We start from the raw sequence: 25,994 nt of genomic DNA on the forward strand, positions 1-25,994 counted from the left end.
GCAGCCGCGATGCACCGCAAAGTTAAACAAAGAGTTGGAATTCTCGACGAAAGTCGTGACGTAGTTATCGTGATAAGTTATTGAATTATGGGTGAAGGTGGAGAAGGGTGTTGGGGGAGGGTGGAATCTTTACCACCGTCATTTTGAAGCGATGTTAACTAAAACGAGACCGTCGAGTAGACAATTATCATGCAGATTTCAAAAGTGTGTACGCGTGTCGTCACGTGCTTGCCATGGATGGGTCACTCGGCACCCAGGAAACCCCTTGCAAACGAGAGGCGTTCCATCTCACGGGGGGCATTCGAGAAATAGATAAAATACGAACCAATCCCACGACGTTATTTGGGTTGCCCACCTGTAGTGGTCTGAGCCGGACAGCCCCGCGAATTGTCTGGCGTCTGTGCTTCGGCGACAAGAATTGATCCGCTGCTGAGCTCTGGCGGGCATTTGAGCCGAACTTTTCTTCATAATTACCCTTGACAGTTTCGGTAACAAGACCCCGGCTAATTTGTAAAACATGTCCCGGTTTTTCATCTACAGTTGAAAATTAAAGGCGCCCATCGTCAAGGGTTGCAACCCAGCTATGGTGACGGCTGCGAGCGTTGGGGCTCTGGGCTCGCGGTCGTGGGTTTGGCCAAGCGATCGTTTAATTTGAGGGCTCTGCCATTTGGCGAGTGCCCTCTTTGCTCGGGATTAATGGCACAATTACGGTGGAGTCGGGTCCTCGCTAATCCCGCGTTGAGCAGCGTCATTAGTGGGCTGCATTTGTAGACGGAAGATAAGGAAGTCGTAGCGAGGGGAAGGGACAAGGGTTGCCAAAGCAGCTCAGTGTACCCTACTACAATTTCTATTTCACCAGGTGAGGTCGATTGAGCCATGTAACTCTTTTGTCAGAAGCGACCTGGCCACAAATAACAGCGAAAGGGAGTGGCTTGTCACGTGGCAAATCCACCTGACCACGGACAGAACACGCAAACTCAAAATAAGCAACAGGTGTCAGGGTCGGGATCGGACCCACGACCTCCTGTATACCAGGCGATGTAGTTAACATCTCATAGCCACCGTGGTGCCCCACTGAGATGTCCTGCAGTGATTAGATAAACATACACATAGCTATGTATAGTACCAGTAGAAGAGCATAACCAGCACACGCACAAGGACTTGGAATCGACGTGACTTGTCACATTTATTGCTTCAGTGAGCATACACACAAATTACCAGGCTGTTTAAAAGTAACAACGTGTTTATTTGAAAGGGACATCTGACCTTCAGGAAGTATCGAGGTTGAGAGGGAGATATAAAACAGTCCTGGTCGGTGGGTTTTGCAATTAAGACAATTGGGAAATTCCTATCAATCTGACCTTCTAACTCTTCTAAGCTTTTGCACAAACCCCATCTTTGAACAAGGACATCTACATACACACGTGCCCTATGCGTGCACGTGTGTGTCTAAGATTGTGCGTGTATGTGTGAGATTGGTCATCCATTTAAGGTGGCAAGGTGGCGCACGGGGATAACATTGTGCCAGCACCGCTGAGAGTCTGGGTTTGAATCCAGGTTTCAGCCACGTTTAATCGAGGCCACCGATGCCTTCAAGAGTCTCGAGTTGATGGTCTCACCTTGGCCATCAATGAATGACTGCACCCCAAAAAATATAACACTGGAACAAATGTAGCTTTTTGATTTAAAGATTTCGTGACTGCAGGGATTCATATTCTCGGTTCTTTCGGTAAAGTCACGTAGAAGGAAACAATAAAATAATAAAAAAGTAATAAAAAAATATTTGTTATATTTTGTATTATTGTATTGTTTCCCTTCTACGTGACGTTACCGATAGAACCAATAATATAAATGTAGCTTTTCTTTATTGAATTAGCAATATTCCAAATCTGACGTTTGAAAATGTGGATTTGATTGACGTGCAGGCCGTACGAAAGGTGTGCCATTCGCGTGACGTAATCGCTCGCGGACATCCACACAGGGTGGTGCAGAGTGAGTCGTGACAGTTCTCAACGGAGAGCTGCCTGTATCATGACGTGGCACTCGCACAACAACTGTGTGATGTCACTGCTGGGTGGGATGCTAAATAAAGAGATCATCCACGAAGCCAACCCCATCATGATCACCGTCGTCTTTGAGTCCCCTAGTCGTTGATTTACCCAGGTGAGGCTTTACCCAGGTGAGGCTTCGCCGAGTCTCAAGATGCCCTCTTACGAGTGTCCCGTTTGGGAAATTCGACCACTTCCTTGATTTATATTTTCATGAGTGGGAGGAATCTGTAGCGTCTGACAACCTTTTCCCCAACCTCCAGTATACCTTGAGTATAACTCTTAACAACGTCTGTGTGCGTATCCGTAGATAGCAGATGGGCAGCGGTAGTCATAGCGGTTAGCACGCTGCGGTACAAACCTGCCAACCATAGTTCTATTCCAGCTCAAGGCCAACACCAGTGACGATTATCTGACCTGGTCCTGGGTCTCCTCTAGGTCGATTCAGCCTCAAATGAGTACCTGGTGAGTTGTGCAACCATCGCCACTAGGGAGACAAAGGCGGCCGGGCGTGGTGCTGTCCACCCACCCCCTTGCGAGCCGTGCCGGCCTTCGTGGGTGCTAACGACACTTGCCCCAACAAGTCTGTTAAGGCTACTCGGGGGATCTTTGTCTATGTTACAGGTAGAAGGTGATCTTCATACTTGCTCCACTGCCATCTCCTGGCCACCTCCTATCCTTGCATGTTCAAAGTCCGATGCTCGTGACGACCCTTGCATGAGCTACCACGACCACCACGACCACGACCACCACCACCAGCACCACCACGAGCACACCCGGCGCAAACAGCAACTGTGTGTTGGATACAATCCCACAGGTAGCCCCCGTTGCGGGCAGCAATGGGCCGTGCAGCAAAATCCATTGTTGTCAAGTAGTGAACTTCTGTGCTGCCAAGTCTACGCTTATTGCCTTCGACAAGCCGCGACGTGAGGAGGCCCTCGTCCAGCAGTGGGTTGGCAGAAGGCTGCCGTGCATGTGCATGTGCACCCAGTGAAACGTCACTGAGTCTATTTTTGTCCCAAGAGGGTTCTGCTTGTTTTGCATGTACCACTGTCACAAACACCACCACCACCACCACCGCAATGACCACAACCTCAACCATCATCACCATTACCACCATCACAACAACAAACACCACCACCCAACATCATCATCAACATCACCACCAGCACCACCTACAACAACCGCCATTTGCCACGAACCGGCATTGACATCACTATGGCGCGTGTGCCAGGCCAGGTGCACTATGAGGCCAGACCGAAGCGTCGAAAGGCTCGCCTGCAGCGTCTCAGGGCACAGACCCAGAGCTGCCGCCGCCGTCACTCATCCACGGCGCGGTGCCCCATCTCGTGCAGGACCTCCCGCAGCCTCTCCACCCAGTCCTCGGCATCGTCGGCGGAGCCCGCCTGGAAGAAGAGCTTTTGTCCGGCGAAGCACAGCTCGAGGCAGTCGGCCGGCGCGGCGTACACCGACAGCTTGGTCAGGCCCAGCAGGGCGACGCTCTGGCACAGCCGCAGCGAGTACGCCTTGTGCAGGACGTAGCCGTCGTTCAGCGACACCGCCACCGCTCCGTGGCCGGACCTCTCGCCCGGAGCGCCGTCGAAAGGTCGCGCCGCCTCTCCCGCGGGGGCGGCGGGGTCGACCGGCGAAGGCGGCGGCGCGGGGTTGTCGGCGGCTCGGCCGTCCGGGAGGTAGAGGCGTAGCTCGGACGCGGTCAGCTCGCAGAAGTACTCCTTCCACGTCTTCATGCGTCGTCGCTTGAGCAGCAGGCCCATCTTGCGCACGCCCCCGAACGGGTCCTCCGCTCCTCCTGCCGACAGCGACGCAGACGACACGGCGCTCAACGCAACGAGGTAAACGCGAGACTGCCGCCGCCGCCGCGTAGGTTTTTGTGCTCGTTGCCGTGTTGTGTTGCGGTCATCGCCACCTTTTTCCACGGTTGACCATACGCGGATGTTTGTCTCAGTTCGGCAAGGTCTTTCAATCAAAACTGTGTAGTAAACTGGAATAAAGTTCAACACAGCGACATCGGTACCAGATCTCTGCACAAAACAACGACTGCCACGCTGAACACAGATGACGGTTCCTGGCCTGCCCAGGTCAAACTCGGGTTAAACCCAGAGGCGGTGGCAACCCTAGAAGTATGACATCCCCATCTCATTTTTGGAATCTAACTCGTATGGAATCTAACTTATGGATCATATTGTTTGGCACAATGTCTGACGTTTCTCTCCATGGGCTGTGAGATTTTTGTTCAGTAATTGCTCTCAGCAATGTAAACTAAACCGATTAGAATTAAACTTTATTTTGTTTTTACCAGACAAGGCCTACTGAGCTTTCTAGTTGTTTTTTTCATAAGCGACCTGGCTATCACAAATGATAGCTCAACCAAGCGGCTTATCATCGTGTGGAAATTTAGAGCAGCTAAATACATCTAAACACAAGTTGATTCTAAATGCGGAAGGAAAAACCGGAGGACCCGGAGAAAAATCCACGCGAACACGGTGAGAGAGACACGCAAACTCGAAATATACAGCAGGTGTCAGGGTCGGCATTGAACCCATGACCTCCTGCATACCAGGTGAGGTAGTTCACATTTCGCCACCCTGCCGCCCCTTAACACGTGGAAACGAATCAGAGCCTACGTTTTAGGCATTTGTTTCCGTTCTCTCCCACGCGTGATCATGCCATTGGTGTCGCGATGGAGACATGTCCAGTCGGAACGCTCGCAGATGGCAGATGGCACCACTTCGTGTAATTGAACGGGGCTGCAAGGTGACTTTGCAGAACTACTTCTGAAATCTCATCAACAGGCCTCTTCATCGACACCGTGGCCCAACCCTTTAATACAACCAAAATATAGAATGAGAAAATGTCAAAACTGGGTGGTTTTTAACTTTTGCCGACAAAACTGGATCCCAAATGTCAAAACTGGGTGCACCCTGGGTGGCCAAAAACTTGAGTTTTGGACACTCAGGGTGCACCCAGTTTTGACATTTGTCAAATACACTTGATAATTGTATACTAGCACAGTGTGCCAGCACCCCATTCATCCAAACACTTGGTATTTGTATACTGGCACACTGTGCCAGTATACATATGGCAAGTAAGTGTTACTGTAGTAGCGAGCTGGCACACTGTGCCAGTATACAAACAGCAAGTAAGCGAGCTGGCACACTGTGCCAGTATACAAATGGCAAGTACGTGTATGTTCGCGAGCTGAAAGTGTTACTGTAGTTGCAAGCTGGCACACTGTGCCAGTATACATATGGCAAGTAAGTGTTACTGTAGTAGCGAGCTGGCACACTGTGCCAGTATGCAAACGGGAAGTTTGTGGTGCAAGGTATGGAACATGAGCCACGAGAAACATCATTTGGAACGCTCTAAATCTGTGGCGACATATGGATGAATAACGCAAGGACCTAAACGTGTACAAAATGATACATTAAATCGTACACCTTCTTCACCCAGTTTTGACATTTGTCCACATTGAACATCACCCAGTTTTGTCATATCAAAAAGCACCACCCTGTTTTGCCTGTCGTTTTCCAAGACCACCCAGTTTTGACATTTGGGATCCAGTTTTGTCGGCAAAAGTTAAAAACCACCCAGTTTTGACATTTTCCCAATATAGAATTCTCTGAGCAGGAAAAAAAACGCCGAATTTGTGAGAAAACGAAACTATTAGATAAGCTGATATTGTTTAACATTGCGTTGTGAATTTATGGATAATTTTGTCGAGATCATCAACTCACTCCAAAGTGAGAATGCGGTTAAATCACAAGTGGCTGTGCCTGCATGCAAACCCAGGAGCATGCAAACCCAGCATTTCACAACGCGTGCTCCACGCGGTGCTGCCCGGAAACACATCCAGCGCGACCGCGAAGAAATACTCACTCCACTCAGCTCCTGAAAAAGCTCCCAGAACGTGGAGCGAAACGTCGGACTTTGTGCCAAACAACCCGCGGTACAACACACACTCGGAGAGTGACCGCGATATGTTTTGGGACGAAATAAAAATGAAGCTTTAAAAATATTAAGCAAACAAAAAACCAAAAGGAAAGAGATGTGAGCAGCCCTACAAATGTGATCGAATTCTTGAGGTCTGTGCCGTACAATAGTTGGCGTCGATCGAGAGAGAGAGAGAGATAGCAGCAAACATCGCCACTCTACTACGTAGCGGTTCCTCCTCGCTGACGCTTATGGCCCTTTCTCGGGAATGCGTTGAAAGATGTTGGGCCAACATGAGCCCTGCGGCCCCAAAACAGAAGGGGGAAAGAGTGCCGTTGCAGTGTCGTCATCGGCCAGAGTGAAGCTCTTAGCAAGCGGAGGTGATTTCGATTTAAAGCTTTCGTGACTGTAGGGATTCATCTTCTTGGTTCTTTCGGTAAAGTCACGTAGAATGGAAATAATAAAATAATAAAAATAAAACATAATAGGTGAAGAACAGGTCTGTCGGGAAGACAGACTCTGTCTTCCCGACAGACCTGTTCTTCACCTGAGGACGGCTGGCTTGCGTTGTGGCCGAAACGTCGTGAGAATTATTTAATTATGTTTTATTTTTATTCTTTTATTATTTCCATTCTACGTGACTTTACCGAAAGAACCAAGAAGACGGAGGTGATTTATTTTCCTCCTTTGTTGTCTCGTATTTTTTATTATTATTATTTGTGTTGCTGTTATCATCGTCTGTGTTTGGTAACCACAGCGGCCTCGCTGGCAGAATGCTCGTCCCGTCCTTTTAGGCGCTCCGGCGGTGGAGAGGAGAGCTGTTTTTTAAGTTTGATTAGCGGCCTTTTCACCGAGACGGCGCAATTTACTTCCATTTGCTTTGCCTTCTGATGAAATAAACTAATGTATTTTTTTGTCATTTGTTAGATTAGAGAAAGAGAGAGTGGGAGAGAGAGAGAGAGGGGAGAGAGGTAGGTAGACGTGGACGAGAAAGAAAATTAAGCACTCGAAATCGAGGCGGATTGTGAGGCCCCCGTCTCTTATGAGCTTTCAGAGCCCAGCTTGCGGCCTCACTTAAAGCCTCTCAGACTCCTAATTAGCCCACGGGGCGTGCAGCGCGAGGCATATTGGCCGTGGTTGCCCAGGGGGCTATTTGTGAGCTGCTGGCCGTTCCCGGCGACACAAAGGGGGCCTCTCGCCCCCCCACCTCTCGAAGCCTTCCCCTCCCCCCACTGCCCCGGTTTTGTTATTGTTGTTTGTTGTTGGCGTGTCACTCGATCTTTTATGTCGGCAAAAAAAATGCATCCATTGCCAAGAATTGCCTCGTCTCTCCGAGGCAGTGAGCCAATAGCTCGGAATTTGTCCCGTTTGTTTGATCAGCCCGCATCATCTGTGCGGGGTTTTTTTACTGGTGAATTTATACGTGGATAGCCACGTTCTCGACTAAAGCCTCGGCTCTAATTGATAGACCCGTCAGTCACATGGCTGCGTCTTTTTATTGCTGGCCATTGTGGCAAGCGGTTCGTGGACCACGCCAATTTGTGAAACTCCCAAACCCGGTGAGCTCTGAGGACAGGAAATGGCATTCCTGAAACGTGGATTATTGAATTGATCTGTGCAGAGCTCAAAGCGTTATCATCTTTAATGCAGGTCCAACGATTTACTGCAACACGCCAAACACTCATGGATAGAATCAGCCAAACATCCCAATGCAGGACGCTCTTAAGAGAGAGTCCTGAGACTCAATAACGTTTCCTGCCATTAATAAAGAGAATTTTCTATACTTTCTACAGTTTACATGTATGTTATATTTTTAAATCACGCCACAAGATGGGTAATATCTCTGTATAATAGCTCAAAGCGTTGCCAGGTTTCTCAAGCAGAAGTTTGGAGAGTATTTTTTTTTTACGTAGGGGAAGCGGAACATCCTTCTTCCACGCGTTGGTCCCACTCACCTGGGGGTGTCCGCCTGCCCCTGCCAACCTTCTCCACGCTGCCCTGTCCTGCGCCATCTCTCTTTCCGCTCCTCGGGCCACCACGGTCTGATCGCACTACATCGTCCCCATCCCCACCTCTCCTTCTGCCTTCCTCTTGATCTCTTACCTTCCACTTGCATTACTTGCACCTTCTGACCCACATAATTTTCCTGTCGTCTCTCAACATGACCGAATCACAGCAGCCTTATTCTCTCTCGTATCGTCTGCGATTTCTACCACTTCTTCATTTCTCAGCCTGCCCTTCCATGTTAAAACCCAACATCCACCGCAACATCCTCATCTCTGTCACTGCCATCACTTGGTCTTCCCTCTTTATTGTGCCCCAGCACTCGGCCCCATAAAACAGCACCGGCCTCACCACCGTCTTGAACACTTTTCCCTTTAACTAAACTGGAACCCTCTTATCGCACACCACACCAGTTCTTGTTCTTCTCATCTCTCCTTCTCGTGATCCATCAGTAGAACATCCTGTTCCCTCAATTTTCTTGTTCTCCCTCCCAAACCCCGAAGACACAAAATTGATTCCAATTATGCGCGCGGCGTTTTGCCATTAAATTAAGAATCCATTTGAAAACCTCAGAGGGAAATGCACCGTATGTGTCAAAGATTGGTCTACAAAAAACACATTTCTCACGTGATTTCTCATGAAAATCATTGCAGCGGCCTTTTTAAGGCAATAAGGGTCACACTTTTTCACACACCCTCCTCTAAGATTATTGGGTGCAAACCAGTTAACTGAATTCTCTGAGCAGGAATTCTATGGCTGACGCCACGAGGCCGCTACACGTGAGAACCCTGGCTGAGTGGCAGGCGGCTGAAACCCAGATTCTGACCCAGGTTCTCAACGATGCCGGCTCCGCTGTCCGACTTTTCACCCACCCAGCCACCGAGGACCCTTATCAATCTGACATTTTGACCTTCCGCGGGTTAACACAGACCCAGGCAATGTAACGCAACCATCTATTTCCGACGACCCATGTTGTCTGTGTAAGACAGACGACGCAATAGACGTGGCTGGGTGGCTCAGAGGGTTAATACCATGTCAGGTCAGCGCTTTGAACTCTGAGCCACCTGGTAAAACTCCAGCCACTCCATTTTTTCGCTGACCTCCTCCCACCTCTGTGATTGGGCAACGCTGCCACAATCCCAGGGGAAGGAGGTCGCCAAAATCACGGAGTCCTAGCGACGGCCGTGATTCGGTCATTCCCACAATGCACCGCAAGATGACAGCGTGATTACCGAAAGAGATGGGTGGCTTTGTGCTCTCCTGAGCAACAGCTGCTCACCTGCCTCCTATCCAACGGCGGACGCGCACGCCGCGCGATAAATGGATTCAGTGAAAAGCTACGCGGAGAATCAAATAACCTTTCACCGAATTGCCTATTTTTGTACCCGTGGCAGAAATGCAACGCATTTGTCAATAATGCCATGGCGCAGAGAGGGAAACAAATATATTATAGGTGACGTTTTGGGAAATGTGACCTACGTTGCTATGGGAATTAGGACAATGATGGTGAATTACCAAAATGTGGTGCCAGCTGCAGAGTGGAAATTAAAGACCGTGCCCTATCATATAATTTATCACAAAATTAGGCCATTCTGTACAGCAGATTATAGCCCGAGCCGAACATTTTTTAAAATGGCCAGTACCTTGATATTGAAAAAGGACACATCTCTGTGGCTTCTGTGAGCCCGGTCTGTCTTCCAACAGCAGTAATGGATGACACTGCGTTTTCACCTGGCTATATAAAGGATGACAATCAATGAATCAATGCTTTTTAATTAGCAGCAAAATATTTAATCAATTGCCCGTTTTACAATTCAAAAAGCCGTCAAAACAATTCCTGCAAATTGCTCCTTTCGAGCCATTATTGGACGCTTATCAAAACAAAATGTCTAGGTGTAGGACCGTGCTATAATTGAGCAAACAGAAGGCAAAAACAGCGTGGCTCTGCGATCCATGTCCCATTAATCATATTCATATTATGTTTTTTTTTATTTTAATGAATTTGAAGGCGGCTTAACAAAACACTGATGTGCCTATTTATTTTTGTCACGACGGGCAGAAAGGATCATGAAAAAGCAGAGCAACACAATGCAAGTCCCATTGCTCCCCCCAGTTCCCGTGCCCCTGAAGAGGTCTTCAAGCCAGCGGTGACACAAACGGGAGTCTGTCTCCACCGCCCCCCCCTACAGATTAACGAGCCTCTCATTAGATCGCTCAGACACGTGTTGAGTGGCCACGTGGTGCTCTGCTTACGGCCTGGCGCACATGGTAACGATCGGACGACAGATGCAAACCGCGTTGCGAAGTATTCTAAGTTCACAGCCCCTTCTCGTCACTCCACTGCTGGATGAGGGCCTCTCTATGCGCCGTGTGGCTAGTGTTGCTGGTCGTCCGACCATAATTCACCACGCCGGTCAGGGGCGGGTTGATGAAAGCGGGGAGTGTAGATGCGGGAGCATAGAGGTTTGGTACAACAGTGGATTTTTGCTGCGCTCCCCTCTGCATATCTCTGAAGCCAGGGATGGATTTCAGCTGGGTCTGTCTGGTTCAGCGTCCCGGAAAATATTTACGTACACAGCACGCCACATCCAGTATAACGCTCGTTCTGACTGTAACTACCACGAGCAGAGGCACCACCTACTGAGGTCTGACGAGATTGGGTGCATACCGAGTGATTTTTTTTAATCGTAGGTGAACAATATTACCCGGCTGTTATTCCTGCACATAATCGCCACTGAGTTTAAAGGGTGGTAGGGGGTAGCCTTCTCGCGGTCGCCTACCTGTTGTGTGTTTTCATGTCACCTTAAACACAACAATCAGAGTTAGCGTATTTACTTATACCGGAGAAATCCGATGGTCTCATAAAGCTCTTTTTCACAGATGTCCATTAGATGTCCAGGACAACTAATACCGTCATCTGGGCGAAATGGACGTCGCTAATTCAAATCCAGATGTGATCAGTGGAGCCAAATGTCTCCAAAGGCCCTGCTCAGGGTCAGAAACTGATCAGACATGGCCTTCGAATGTACCAATTGTGCTCCTTCGATGGAAAAAGAGCAAAAACTACACGAACTCTCTCCTGAAGCAGCCATCTCATCGTGGCTGGCAGGCCTCGGCATTAGCATTCATCTCATTAACTTATTGCCATGAGCAAGAATAGAATGGAACTGAGTTTCAGGCGAGCATTGCTTGTGACGTTTAAAGAATGTATTTTACGAACACGCAATTTTGTTGTTGCATATATATGTTTTATCGAAAGACACATTTTTTTCCCTGAATCTTCCCGATCTCTTCACATCTCAGAAGCCAAGCAGAGGTTCAGCCTGGTTAGTGTTGCCAATAGTGACTGAGAATATCTGGTACTGGATTTTCTTTGTGTGTATGTGCAGTGCTTTGATTGTTACCCTCCTCAAATGTGTGGGTTTTCTCCGGGCACTCCGGTTTCCGCCCCCACGCAGCGCTGATTCACGAAAGTATCCAGACACCCAAATACAGGATACTCCCAGGAGAATTCTTGACACTCAGTGAAGCTTACTTGGGTAAGGTGATAATTCACGATCATAATCATATGTGTATAGTCCATGGCAATACACTGCTGCCACTGTCAGCCGTGTGGGTTGTTTCACCATACCTCACCATGCCGGTATGTGCAAATTGGTGACGGGTGAGGCTCAAGGAGCTGTTCAGATATTCGCTCGCCACTGATGTTGGCTGTGGCCGATTAAATGATCGAACTCAGGTGGGTTAGGGCAAGCCTTCATCCAGCAGTGGATCGACCATGGCACGGTGACGATGGCAATGATTTATTTAGCAAACCTCTATTTTCTAATGAAAAAAAACCTGCAATAATTAAAGCACGAGCAGTGTTGTTAACCACTGAGCCACCGTTCCACCCGTAGTATTAATATGATTATTTTTTAATTATTCCTGATCCGGGCAGTTTCACTCCATTCCCACTCTTCCGTTCCACCACGACAACAAGCACCGGCCATCCTTTTATGCTTTTATGAACGCGTTTTTTTTTTTTTAACGCCCAAACGAAACCCGACGCATAATTAAAGGCGCACAATGCCCGGCCTCTTGATTGTCATAGAAAAAAAATTCTAAAACCATTATCCCGGTGTTTTCTCAATAACCAGCAGGTATAATAATAATAAGTGACGCTCCATTCAGAGAATCAGCTATTTGAAATACTGAGCGAAAATTCATCTCTGGTGCTCCCTTTGGTGAGTGCGTGTCCCCTCGTGCTTTAATTACGAGCAGGGAAAGGGAACAACCCGGCCCTTTCTATCAGATTACCATGTGATCTAATTAGTTTGGGAATGCTCAATGTCAGAAATTGAAATTTTTTTCTTTAGAAATAGCGGTTTGCTAAATAAATTATCGTCATCATCGTCATCATCACCGTGCCATGGTCGATCCACTGCCGGATTAAGGCTTCCCCAGAAGGCGCCACCAGCTCTCGCGATCCTGCGATGCGACGATCCGCCAAGCACCCACACACGAACTGATTTCGTCGCCGCATCTCCCTCAGCGGACGTCCACTTGGACGCCGTTTCACTCCTTGGCTGCCACTCCCGTGATCGACTTTGACCATCGGCCATCTTTCCTTCTCGTGACGTGTCCCGGCACGGCTCGCGAGGGGGGTGGGTGGCCAGCACCACGCCCGGCCGCCTTTGTCTCCCTCGTGGCGATGTTTACACACTGCACCAGGTACTCATTTTGAGGCCGAGTCGACCTAGGGGAGGCCCAGGACTGGTTAAGATAATCGTCAATGGTGTTGGCCGTGAGCGGGATTCGAACTCGGGTTGTTAGGTTCGTAGCTCAGCGCGTTAACCGCTGCACTACCGCTCCCCACACCACCAACACCACTATCATCATCAACAACAAGCAATCACACGCTGCCTTTGTATACCAATCATCAACGAATCCAGCCGCAGACGTCGCCTGAAATCGGAATTTACAGCCTCCTCCACCTGGCGGACGCGAGCCTTCACGGGCCTCAGCCTGCACTCACCCTGGGTCTTCCTGTGAGCCACCACCACGATGTCGTCGTCGTCAATGGAGGAGCACGACGAGCGGCCGCCCTGGTGCCGGTTTGGGACGTCCTGGAGTAGCGCCGCTACCGCCGCCGGCACCGCCATCTCCCCGGCCCTGGCGGTCGCCTTGGTCGGACCCAGCTCCTTCCTTCTCCTCGTGACCTTCCTGCTTTTCCGCGTCGCGCTCGTCCGCGAGATCCTCGCGCCGCTGGGCCCGCCGAGGGGCTCCGCCTCGCTGGAGCCGTCCGGGTAGTGGCCGTAGAAATCGTCATCGCTCGAGTCGTTGGTGGGGAGGCACCCCGAGGCCTTGGCGATGTTGCTGACGGCGGCGGAGATGAGGTTCGGGCTGCGCGACGAGTCGACCGCGTCGTTGTCACCTGTGTTTCCGGCTCGAGGCGGGGAGTTGTCTCCTTCCACCACGACGCCGGTGCCTCTTGGAGACTGGGACAGTGGGTCTGCTGTGGTGTTTTCATCTTGACCTGACCTTTTTGTGAAGTCGCCTTGAGTGATGTGTGAGATTTGGATTTCCGGCAAAGAAATGCGACTTTCGCGATCACTGCCCAAGTTTCCTTTCAAGTCAGGGCACGGTTCTTTGCAGAAGCTCACATTTTTGTTTTCTCTCGAGCAGTCCGACGATGATTGATTTGGCCCTGCCTTTGCATGGCCTGGCTTCCCAGCATTAACCGTATTGGCATCTGCCGCCGATTTAGATTTGCAGGGCATTTCCTTTGCACCCTTTGGATCTTCAAATAGAACACCCAGAGCTGTCTTCTTGGGCTTTTTAGCCTTCTTTTTGGGATGACTCTGCAGATGTCTGGAGAACAGAATGTCGCCGCCATCTATTTCTTCGTTCAAATCCGAAAATTCCATAAAGAGTGGCTGCGATGGATGGGCCCTTCTCTCGACACTGGGAGACAATTCGGGTTCACGTTCGCGATGATCCGTCACATCCGAGGGCCCGATTGTCTCACCGCAGCCGCGTGTGGCCTCTGGATTCGCAGTCCCCTGCTGCGGCTCCATCAGTGGAGGAGAAGGAAGCTCCAACTCAGCGCCGCTATGAGCGCCATCCAACGTTCCATCGTTGTGATCGCCACCCGGCAGAGCCCGGTTGATGACGCTGACGGGAGGCCCGCTTGAGGAAGCCTTCGCTTCCTTCCCGCTCACCTTCTGCTCCCTGCCGTCAACCTCGCGTGCCGCAGAACTTGGAAATTCCACCGCGGCGTCAGGCGCCGCTCGTTCATCCGCGGTGACTGGGGGCTCTCCGGATGAAGCCTCCCTCCCTTGGTCGCTACCACCTGCCAGCCCTACCTCCTTGATCCACGCGAGCATCTTCGCAAATGGGTTTGAATCCCCGTTGCTCTCCGCAGCTCCCTTGGGCGGTGCCTCCTGTTGGCGTGCCACCGAAGTCGCCTCCTCCTCCTCCGCCGAGGGGCTCTCTCCGCGCCCGCTTCCCGCTCGGCCGGTCGCGGCCGCGGGCCCCGCCGAGTCCGAATCGCAGGCCGACGGCACCATCGCAACCCCGCTCGGCTCTGCGGCCTCACGGGCCGTCGGCCAGGCGACGCCCCCGCCGACCGGCAAGTCGATCTGCGAATGGGACGCGCGATTCCCACGCTCCGCCTCGACTCCATCCGCGGCGGACGTGGAATCAGCCCCCCGATCTCTTTCCGTCTGCCGCTCGGCTTCGGGCGAGCCGACCGGAGGCCGCCGATCGCCTGCGTCGCCATCTTTCCCGTCCGTCGCGCCGAGGGCGACGGGCGGCTCGGCGTGCGCCGTTCCGCACGACTCCTCCTCGGCAGGGCACAGCCCGGCCAGCGCCAGCGGGCCTGGCGTCCACTGGTCGAGCGCCGCAGAGCGATACGAGAGCTGGAAACGGACGGAGTCGAGGCCCTGCCCGGAGAGAAACCGCAGAGCCGCGTGACGCACAGAAACGGGTTGCTCATATTCAGTCCCGAGGACCATTGAAACCATTTAAAACCAAAAATATATCCCTTCCCAAAATTCTCTCCAGATTGTGGTGCATGTGCTGCTGATGGCACTGTGCATGTAGGTATGTACGCTGTGTTGAACTTCTTCTTGGTTCTTTCGGTAAAGTCACATAGAATGGAAATAATAAAAAAATAAAAATAAAACATAATAAAATAATATTATTTCCATTCTACGTGACTTTACCGAAAGAACCAAGAAGATGAATCCCTGCAGTCACGAAAGCTTAAAATCGAAATGTGTTCGCACCGCACGTAGCCGCCAACCGCGCTAATCGGAGGCGCGGGGAAGGACATCGCTCACGGCACTCGCCTGCAGCGCGGCGAGCAGCGCCGGCGATTGCTCGGCGTCGAGGAGGAGGGCCCCGGGCTCGTACCACTCGGCGAGGGCGGCGGCGTCACACAGCAGCGAGTCGAGGTAGCACGCGAGCAGCCCGTCGTTGAGCGCCACGCGCAGCCATGCGCGGCAGCGGCCCACGTCGGTGCGCACGAACTTGAGCGAGGTCAGCTGCTCCATCACGTTGCTGGGACAGAACGAGAGAGGCGGAATCGCGACGTGAAAAAGAAGTCCAGAATCAGAATTTTTTTTATTTATCTTGGAGGAAATCCGATGAGCTATGAAGCTCTTTTGCACAGCTGTCCTACTAGTGGACAGTTCCTGGTGCTTGTTGGTGACATTACAGATGCACAGGAACCCGGCAATTTCTAATGCATGTTGCCATACTACAGTATATATCGTCAGTTTAACACGTAGGCTTTCGCGACCAATATTATTCATAATCAACGTTTTTGGGTTTAGATCGCGCATTCTGGCGAATTGCCCGATAATGCTGGATGTAATTACCAGCGAAACGTTGTACTTAAAAATTGTAAATGTTGTGGTTTAACGCTTCAACACACCGGTGGGCTAAAGCAGTGAACTATTTGTCTTTTGTCAACGTGACACTTTTTTACTGATTGGCCGTGTCGGGTGGTGGAGGGTTACGACATATTTATAAATAACGCGATCTAACCCAAAAACGTTGATTATGAGTATATATCGTGCTGGCAAAAACCCGACCTCGCATACGAATACTTTTGACCAGGGGCGCAACCTGTTGTGAGTGTCTTTTACCAAATCTAAACGCGTCCGGACACCCACGACACCCACAGTGGCTGGGGCCCTGCCACGCAGAGAGATTTACTTTGCGAAGTGACAATAGCTCAGCTTTCGTGACTGCAGGGATTTATCTTCTTGGTTTTTTCGGTAAAGTCACGTAGAATGGAAATAATACAATAATAAAAATAATAAAATAATATAAATAAAACATAATAAAATAATTCTCACGACGTTTCGGCCAGACTCTGTCTTCTCGACAGAGACCAGTTCTCCACCTGAGGACGGCTGCTTGCGTTGTGGCCGAAACGTCGTGAGAATTATTTTATTATGTTTTATATTTTTTATTTTATTATTTCCATTCTACGTCACTTTATCGAAAGAACCAAGAAGATGAATAGCTCAGCTGTCGGCAAAAAAAAACTGTCCCTACTGTCGTTGATCTCTCTGCATCGTCGTCTTGTGCCGCCGGTTTTGGACAACAGCGCCGTGGTAATGGAGTTGCGTTTGCCGACGGGCCGATCGCAGCTCCGGCTAGCGTGGTTGGGATGGGTCCTGGTGGTGCAAGGATGAAATGGGGCACCCCGGTCCAATTTCCCCCTCCCCCTCCCCCCGGCTTCATAGCCCTCCGCCTGGGCCCCTCCGATCCATGGGCCTCGGTGCAGCTGCACCGCCTGCACACCCAATCGCTGTGCCACTGCACCGGAGATGAGAATGATAAGTTCTCTTTCGATTTAAAGCTTTCGTGACTGCAGGGATTCATCTTCTTGGTTCTTTCAGTAAAGTCACGTAGGATGGAAATAATAAAATAATAAAAATAAAACATAATAAAATAATTCTCACGACGTTTCGGTCACAGCGCAAGCAGCCGTCCTCAGGTGAAGAACAGGTCTGTCGAGAAGACAGCGTCTGAAATTTCAGACAGACCTGTTCTTTACCTGTGACAATTATTTTATGATGTTTTATTTTTATTATTTTATTCCATTCTACGTGACTTTACCGAAAGAACCAAGATGATAAGTTCTCTTCAATGGCCTGGCCCATGTTGTTGGGATGTCACGGAAGGTCGTGTCGAGGAAGTGACGTGACGTCGTCCAGTTCTGCTCTGAGTTCGCCAAGATGCTTCGGGGTACAGGGTGAATCGCTGGTCTGACTGGGCAACACTTTCGGCTCGAATTTGCTTCTGTGTCACAAAAAAAAATATCCGGCCTGGGCTTAAATCATACTCCCGAACTTGTGTTAATTCCACTATTTTTACTGCTTCGAGAGTTCTGCATAATTCAGAGCATGGCACAGCCAAGCGGAGTTCGGTTATAACTTACAAAGTTACCAACGCGGCCCCGCGGTACAGCGGCATATTCCCTTATTTAGAATAATACGCAAAAGTGTGGGTCACACATTAAAACGAAGGGCACGCTCCGTTTAATGAACAAATGTTTTTGCCCGTCGCTAATAGACCGAACGGCGCGAATGCCAAACTGTAACTCAGTCCCCGCTGAATTATTCATCGCGATTTAGGCGATGGCCTCGCGCCGAATTTGAATACCGCCACACCGACGCTAATTTTTCACTCCCCCCCCACCATCGCCCACCCATCTACTCTCCCACCCCCCCTCCCATCTATCGCCCACCACCACCACCCCATCATTTGACACCACCACCCCATCTACCCCCCACCCATCTACCCCCCACCCCCCATCTACCCCCATCTACCCCCACCCCCCCCCCCCATCTACCCCCCCACCCATCTACCCCCCACCCCCCCCATCTACCCCCCCACCCCCCCTCCCAGCTATCGCCCACCACCACCCCATCTACCCCCCATCTACCCCCACCCCCCCATCTACCCCCCCCACCCCAAATTAAACCTCCCCACCCCACGTGGAGCCACCCGCCGGATAACGAATATTCGAGCGCCGTTGGGAGATTTAAAAAAAAGGCAACGGAGCGTCCCGGTGAAAGGAACCACTGCAGCAAATTCCGTAATTACAATAGTTACTTTATCCCCCCGTGGGACCTCGCGCTCTCTCTCTCTCGAGCCGGCCGTCTTTTACTGCTGCTGCTGCTGCCGGCGCCGGGGCGATGCCTCACTGGCGAAAATTGAGAGGAATAACTCCCACGTTCAAGCGTCTTGGGCGGCGGGGGAGGGGGGTGAATTAAAGCAGGATGTATCGTTAACACTCCGCCAGCACTGCGCTAAAGCCCCGGGTGTTTTAACGATGATTGATCCGTTTTGCCGGAGAGGCACGGAATCCTCCTCTACTTTTCCCCCAAATGATATCTTCCCCCCCTCCCCCCCTCCTCGTGTTCTCTGCAGCTACACGTGAATCTAATTGATTCCTGACTGAACTATTGAATTCGATCGTTGGGCGAGGGTGGCTTGTCGATCATCACACAGCCCATGATGTGCGTTGTCCTGTGAGTGCCGCGGTGGTGCAGTGGTTAGCAGCGCTCCGTGCTATGAGCCCGTTGAACCTGAGTTTGATTTCACGCCGCGGATATCATCAGTGGTGAGTGATGTCTGGACCTGTTCTGCACCCCACCCCGATCCTCTCTTGCCAACCCGCACTGACCAGCGTGGTGAAGTATGGCCAAACATGCCCACAAACCGCACGTTGTAGGAAGATTCTCAGCCAGCAGTGGATTGACAAACAGAACTGTACGTGTACCAGTGCCGGATGAAGCTAGTGCGGGGCCTGTAGTAGATGTTATAAAGGGGTTCTATAAAAAAAAAAAACGTAAATATTAAAAATAAATTTTAACTTGTGCCGTAAAGTAACTTTATTTGCTATACAGCCAGATAATACGAGAAATCGCTAACCTTAAAACGCAGTCGTTCATAAAAGTTGAAGGCAGTATAGTACTATAGTGATAGAGCAAGTGCAGAATCACTGAACCGGAATTGATAGCTTCAAAGTGCGGGGCCCGTAGCTACTACATCTGTAGCTACTTTTGCTACGAGGATAATCCGGCACTGACGTGTACGCATGTACGCGTGTAATATTGTATAGGGCCTGTGACTAAAATCACCCGGAATGTGCATTCCAATGTCATCTTCTTTCAGAAGCTAAGCAGGCGCGAGCCTGGATGGTGCTTGGATGAGCGATCAACAACCACGCCTGCTTTACGCGCACACACACACACACACAAGCACGCGCGCGTGCACGTGTACCTACCTGTGCGTGAGAGCGCCCAACACCGGCCAGAAGTGAGGGTTGGGCAACGGCGCGGCTGGGAGCCCCGGGGCCCACCACCTCCACAGTGGGAGCCAGGCCTGCTCGGCGCGTAGCAGGTGGGGCCGCAGGCCGTGTACCAAGGCGGCCTCGATGGCCGAGCAGAGCGCCAGGCCGCGCTCGTCCTCGCCGTCGACGGGACCCTCCGCCCAGGCCGCTTGCTCCTCGCGCAGCGCCCGCGCCGAGCGGCACAGCGCTCGCACGATCCGCTGTTGGGGGTGCGTGGACACGCGATAGGGAGGTACACGTGTGAGAGGGCTTTAACCCGCCGTCCATCAACATCTATAAACTGTTTAATATTGATTTGAAGCTTTCGTGACTGCAGGGATCTATACTTCGTTTGGTTCTTTCGGTAAAGTCACGTAGGTAGAAAATTATTAATATATCATTTTCTACCTACGTGACTTTACCGAAAGAACCAAAGAGTATTTGAAATAAAAATATGTTTTTTATGTCATCAGGTAAGGCCAACTTGAGCTATATTGCTTCTGTTTCAGAAGTGACCTGAAGTGAAAAATGACAGCAGCCAAATACTATTAAACGCGTGATGTTGTTTCTGAACGTGGAGGGGAAAGAACCGGTGGACCCGGAGAAAAATGCACGCGACTACGAGGGAGAGAGAGCGAGCCGTTCGCAAACTCCAAATTCACAGCAGGCACAGAAGGGGAGGGGAGTTCACATCATGAACGTCCTGAATTCGGGCGCTAGGACGGCGCATCGCTCCGTGTGCGAGAAGGGCGTTGGGACACCGAAGTTGGGCAACGGCTCATCCGGGGAAGTTGTAAATGTGCCCACAATTCGGGACACTTCACGTGGCCTTAAAGTGCACCTAGCCTGACACAAGCGTCGTGGTGACATCACCGCCACATAGCGGCGAGTGGCGGTTGTTGGCGTTGGCGACTGCGCCGACACCACCGACTCGCTCGCCACGAGAGCACGGTCCAGTCCCGGGCGAGACGCCGTCTCTCCTGACGCCGCCTCGTCTCGTCCCGTGGAGGCTTTGAACAGTGGGGGGGGGGGGGGGGGGGGGTCGTGGTGGCGTGCGTGGAGGTGTGGTGGCAGATGCGATCGCAATCCCCGCCACTCACCCTCTTGATCTCGCTCGGATCCTCCATCGCGTCGCTTCAGCAGCGTGCGGTGGACGGCGCGCGCGTGCGCTCGTCCTAGAATAACAACACAGTGAACGATATTCTAGGTTCTTTCGGTAAAGTCGCGTAGAAGGGAAATAATAAAATAATAAAAATATAAAACAATATAAATTCTCACGACGTTTCGACTGCAACACAAGCAATCATCATCAGGTGTGAAATCCACAGCAATATTTTTTTTATTGTTTTATATTTGTATGATTTTATTATTTCCCTTCTACGTGACTTTACCGAAAGAACCAAGAATATGAATCCCTGCAGTCACGAAAGCTTTAAATCACAACAAACGATATTTTACAGCCCTTTGTCAATCTACGGCAATTGTTTGACAATGTTCGCTGATCAATGCTGGTTGGTCACGATGGAGCCCAAGACCGGTCCGAGTTCCTTTATTTTGTTTAACCCGGGTGAGAAGCAAAGAGATCAGGATTGTCTCATTCGTGAGAGAGACCCGGGTCAGCGAACTTGAAACAGAGGGACTTCAAAAATGATAAAAACTAAATGCGGCGAACAAGGTTAAACAAAGTCAGAGCAGAGCAACCGCGTCTCAGCGAAAATAGAAAACATTGGATACAATGTCTCGCAACATAAACTGGCTCAGTCCACATCTCTTTTAAAAATAATACGAATATTAGGCTAAGTTTGAAGAGATAATGGCGGGATTGCATATATATTAGATATCACGCGCCACTGATAAAAGCAAAAACCTAACATATTTTAATAACACTGTTGCCTTAAAAGGAAAGAAACTACGTAATGGGTAACGTTTCAGGCAATGGTCCTTCTGCATGGCCCGTAAACATCGAGATGGCAGAGAGAGAGAGAGATCGTGGATACGAGTTGGAGACTGCACTTTGCACAACGGGGCCTGATTAGGATTTACATCTTCACGATTCTCTCATTGCATCGCCAAAGATGTTCGCCGCGGGCGAGAATCTAACCTAGGTCACCGAGCTCGTAGCAGAATGCGCAATGATAGTCGTCGTAGTCACAGCACTAATAAAGATGGTTAAACGCATCCTTCACACTCGGATTGCCGTGGAGAGCACACGATCGACAGCGCCTTGTGAGCACGTCATCTACTCACGTCCACAGCGTGAATACCACGGGACTAAGATGAACTTGTGTCTACTTGTGTGCAACGCCGCACACACACGCGGATTCATCGTTAATCGTCGCCACAGAAATGCCGGGGGAGGAACCCATCGCGCGGGGGCTACACTCACAACTCTCTACACGCGTCAACCCACGTGTTGTTGTTGAGGCCATCTCCTGACCGCATCCCAGCCGGGCAGATTTAAAGGGGGGGGGGTATAAACATTTGGCGTGGTCCATCAAACGTACGAGACCACAGCATCTCTTGCAAATGCGCGGCTGTGACGCGCGAGTTACCTCTGCGTTCGTGGGGCAGTGTCCGCTGCAGACTCTGGGTGTTTCTTCGTACGATGGAGGCTGTCGTACGATCCGTCATCCGTGTGTCGTGGGTACTGAGATTTCCGTGAGCGGCGGAGATTCGATTTTCTGTTTCTTTGTTATCGGCACGTGAGATAATAACGACGGTCGCTTCATCGGCGGCGTGTAGATTCCATGGTGGTGGTGGTAGTGCCCTCGGAACCGCAGGCTCGGCTTTATGGTGCTGGGGAGTGTGGGGCCCGTTTTGTTGAAGGGAAGGAAAATGGTTTTATGACGATAAGAGATGGGGGGGGGGGGGAGACTTCTGTTTTTTTCAGGTGGAAGTATTGCAAGCGCCTTGTTATGTTTAAGTGATGTAACATCGTTCCATAGAACACCATATTTGTGATGACAAAAAAAATACGATACCAAAATTAGTTCACTCTTTGGTTCTTTCGGTAAAGTCACGTCGAAAGAAAATACATTTTATAATAGCATACGACGTTTCGATTGCAACACGAGCAATCATCATCAGGTACAAATGAAAGAAAAAACTAACCTAGTAAACTTGGGTATATAATGCAGTACAACACAGAGAGTCGGCTAACATAACAGTCAACACCCTACCTGGTTGATTACGTTCTTCCAAAGATTGCTAAATTTGAGAGAGAGAGACAAAACACAGACACGGAGACACATAGACAGACACATAAGCAGAGAGAGATAACACAGAGATTAACGTTCGAAATTCAAGACTTATAATATAATACACGATCCATGTACCCAGCATATATTTTGTAAGTTTGAAAATCATTGACAGGTGACCACCAATGAGAAAAAAAGTTTTATTTTGTTGAAACATTCACGAGTCCTAACCACGTGGCCCATGGACGACACGTGGCTTGGCCGCTGGCATGGTCCGCAGGACTTTGTTGCATTGCAGACACAGAACAGCAACCACTGCAGTTTGTCTCGCAGAAACACCAGATGCAGCGGCAGCCGTCTCACGAGCGAGAGTCGATACACACAGCGAGTTCATCATTTTGTATTTTGGCCCTTGAATCAACATTTTACAGCACTTTTAGAGTATTTCTAGATTTGAAGCTTTCGTGACTGCAAGGATTCATACTCTTAGTTCTTTCGGTAAAGTCACGTAGGTAAAAAATGAAATTAAAATTAATAAAAATAAAACAATAAAATCACGACGTTTCGGAGGCAACACAAGCCTCCGCCTGATGATTTTATTGTTTATTTTTATTAATTTTTATTTCATTTTTTACCAACGTGACTTTACCGAAAAAACTAAAGAGTATGAATCCTTGCAGTCACGAAAGCTTCAAATCTAGAATTTTATTCCAGTACTTAAAAAAATATAAAGTGTGCCTTTATAGTGTTTCGGTTGGAAACTTTTCTCACCCAAAGTCATAAAAAAACATCAGAAGACCAGCAGACGCATTTATTAACAGTTCAGTGAAGAAACACGTGCATTCAGCGAGACCGCTGATGAAGTCCAATGCGTCTCTAATGGACATCTGTAAGAACAAAAAATCTTCATAGGTCATCGGATTTCTCCAGGAAAAAAATATTAAGATTCTGATTTTGGAGGGGCGAGGTGTCCACTTTGAGACTTAGCCATCCGTCAGACCGCCTGTGCGCAAGTTCCTGTGGACTCGGATGTCACAACATGGGGATGTTGCGACAGGGGGTTGCTGCAATTTCCGCTCTCCGTCCTGTCTCGCGGGAACAGCGGTGGCTGGGTGGGTGGTGGTGGTGGGTGGTGGTGGTGGGTGGGTGGTGCCTGGGTAGATGGTGGTGAGTGGATGATGGTGGTGGATGGTGGTGGTAGTGGGTGGTGGTGGTGGCTGGGTGGTGGTGGTGGTGCGTGGTGTGGGTGGTGGTGGTGGCTGGGTGGGTGGTGGTGGTGGCTGGGTGGGTGGTGGTGGTGGTGGTGGGTGGTGGTGGTGGCTGGGTGGTGCCTGGGTGGATGGTGGTGAGTGGATGATGGTGGTGGATGGTGGTGGTAGTGGGTGGTGGTGGTGGTGGCTGGGTGGTGGTGGGTAGTGGTGGTGGTGGTGCGTGGTGGTGGGTGGGTGGTGGTGGCTGGTTGGGTGGTGGTGGGTGGGTGGGGGGTGGGTAGGGGGGGGCTAGCTTGTCTTCCCTATGAGTCAGTTTCCATCGGTCGTGTGAATCCCATTGCATCTCCACGCGTGCGCGGCGCTTGTAATGCGCACTCGGCGTGTTGACCTGCCTGACGCGCACTGCACTGTCTCACGCGTGTGGCCCAACTGCACGACAGCTGGTCCACACGCGTTCAGGACAAAGTTAAAGATGTGGGGCGGGGGGGGGGGTGAACATCATTGTGGTCGTAAATTCACGAAGTTGGCCGCTTTTTAGTTTGGCGGTGTAAGTCAACCGGTTGGAACTTGCGACTCAGACGGAGTTGGTTTTGTTCGCTTTTCTCGACGAGGGAGGAGGAATGCTCACGAAACAACAGCGGTGGCGGACGAGGCGGTAAAAGACGGGAAAACAACAACAACGGAACAAAGCAATAGAACATTCACGGGGGGGTGATTCGTGACGTACTCCCACGAGCCACACCAACCCCAGCAACCTCCCCTGGGGCCACCCTAAGCCACCCTAACCCTCCGACAAGAACGCGAGACGACGTACGGCGCGAAAGAAGTCCAGCATACATACGTTATACACACACACACGCGTGCGTGCGTGTATAACGTATCGACAGGCCAAGCCGCCGCCGGCGTGTTTGTGTGTTAGTGTGTTTGTTTGTGTGTTTGTGTGTGTTCCTGTGTTTGTGTGTGTGTTTGTGTGTGTGTGTTTGTGTGTTAGTGTGTTTGTTTGTGTGTGTTCGTGTGTTTGTGTGTGTGTTTGTGTGTGTGTGTTTGTGTGTGTGTTTGTGTGTTAGTGTGTTTGTTTGTGTGTGTTCGTGTGTTTGTGTGTGTGTGTTTGTGTGTGTGTTTGTGTGTTAGTGTGTTTGTTTGTGTGTGTTCGTGTGTTTGTGTGTGTGTTTGTGTGTGTTTGTGTGTGTGTTTGTGTGTGTTTGTGTGTGTGTTTGTGTGTGTGTGTTTGTAAGTGTGTGTGTTTGTGTGTGTGTGTTTGTGTGTGTGTGTGTGCTTGTGTGTGTGATGTGTGTGTGTAATGTGTGTGTGTGTTTGTGTGTGTTTGTGTGTGTTTGTGTGTGTTTGTATGTGTTTGTGTGTGTGTTTGTATGTGTTTGTGTGTGTGTTTGTATGTGTTTGTGTGTGTGTTTGTGTGTGTTTGTGTGTGTTTGTATGTGTTTGTGTGAGTGTTTGTGTGTGTGTGTTTGTATGTGTTTGTGTGTGTGTTTGTATGTGTGTGTGTTTGTATGTGTTTGTGTGTGTGTTGTGTGTGTGTTTGTATGTGTTTGTGTGTGTTTGTGTGTGTGTGTTTGTGTGTGTTTGTGTGCCCCATGCGGCGCAACACGTGGCGCAGTTGCGCGCGCGTCGCCGAAGCGTCGCGAACAGAAGAAGATAAAAACCCAAAATCATCACTTCGGCCAGGAGGGCGGTAGGGGGGTGGTGGTGGTGGCGGCGGTGATGGTGGTGGCGGTGGTGGCGGTGGCGGCGGTGATGGTGGCGGTGGCGGCGGTGGCGGTGATGGTGGCGGTGGTGGTGGTGGCGGCGGTGGCGGCGGTGGCGGTAGTGGTGGTGGCGGCGGCGGTGGTGGCGGCGGTGGCGGTGGTGGCGGCGGTGTCGTTTTTCTGCAATGCGCCGTTCCGTGCCAGCGGCCGGGGGCGTCATCCCGCCCCACCCCGAGCACTCGTGGCGCCCCTTTCATGTGTAACAGGAGGGTCGTCGCGTTCGGCGCCGGCGGCCCATCCAATCTGAGATAAAAGTCTCTGCGTGGAGTGCCCCATCCCCGCGTTGTCCCCACGGCTACCGTTGCCGTGGCGATTGGCGAGAGGAGGAGGAGGAGGCGGTGGCCGCGGCGGCAGCACCTGAGGATTGGCCTCGGCTATCGAATGCTAAATGTTTGAAATTCCCGTCGGGTGATTGCGATGTTAAAGCTTGTGTTGTGCCTGCTTTGTTTGAACTCTCAGAGCGTTTGCTTGATGAGAGTTGC

At 50.6% G+C, this 25,994-nt stretch overlaps 1 protein-coding gene across 1 annotated transcript; it reads right to left on the reverse strand.

Annotated features, from left to right (window-relative positions):
- Window positions 1-1,190: 1,190 nt before the first annotated feature.
- On the reverse strand, window positions 1,191-22,127 carry LOC133349661 (pleckstrin homology domain-containing family M member 1-like). Its single transcript, XM_061563286.1, has 6 exons — window positions 21,894-22,127; window positions 20,442-20,516; window positions 19,297-19,562; window positions 15,338-15,548; window positions 13,021-14,929; window positions 1,191-3,858 (listed from the first exon to the last, which is right to left on the reverse strand). Exons 2-6 carry the CDS (start codon window positions 20,466-20,468, stop codon window positions 3,368-3,370), a joined length of 2,904 nt encoding a protein of 967 aa, XP_061419270.1. The 5' UTR covers window positions 20,469-20,516; window positions 21,894-22,127; the 3' UTR covers window positions 1,191-3,367.
- Window positions 22,128-25,994: the final 3,867 nt, after the last annotated feature.

This window comes from Lethenteron reissneri, chromosome 31 (assembly GCF_015708825.2).
Source record: "Lethenteron reissneri isolate LAM-NWPU_2019-01 chromosome 31, ASM1570882v1, whole genome shotgun sequence".
Classification (NCBI taxonomy): Eukaryota; Metazoa; Chordata; class Hyperoartia; order Petromyzontiformes; family Petromyzontidae; genus Lethenteron; species Lethenteron reissneri.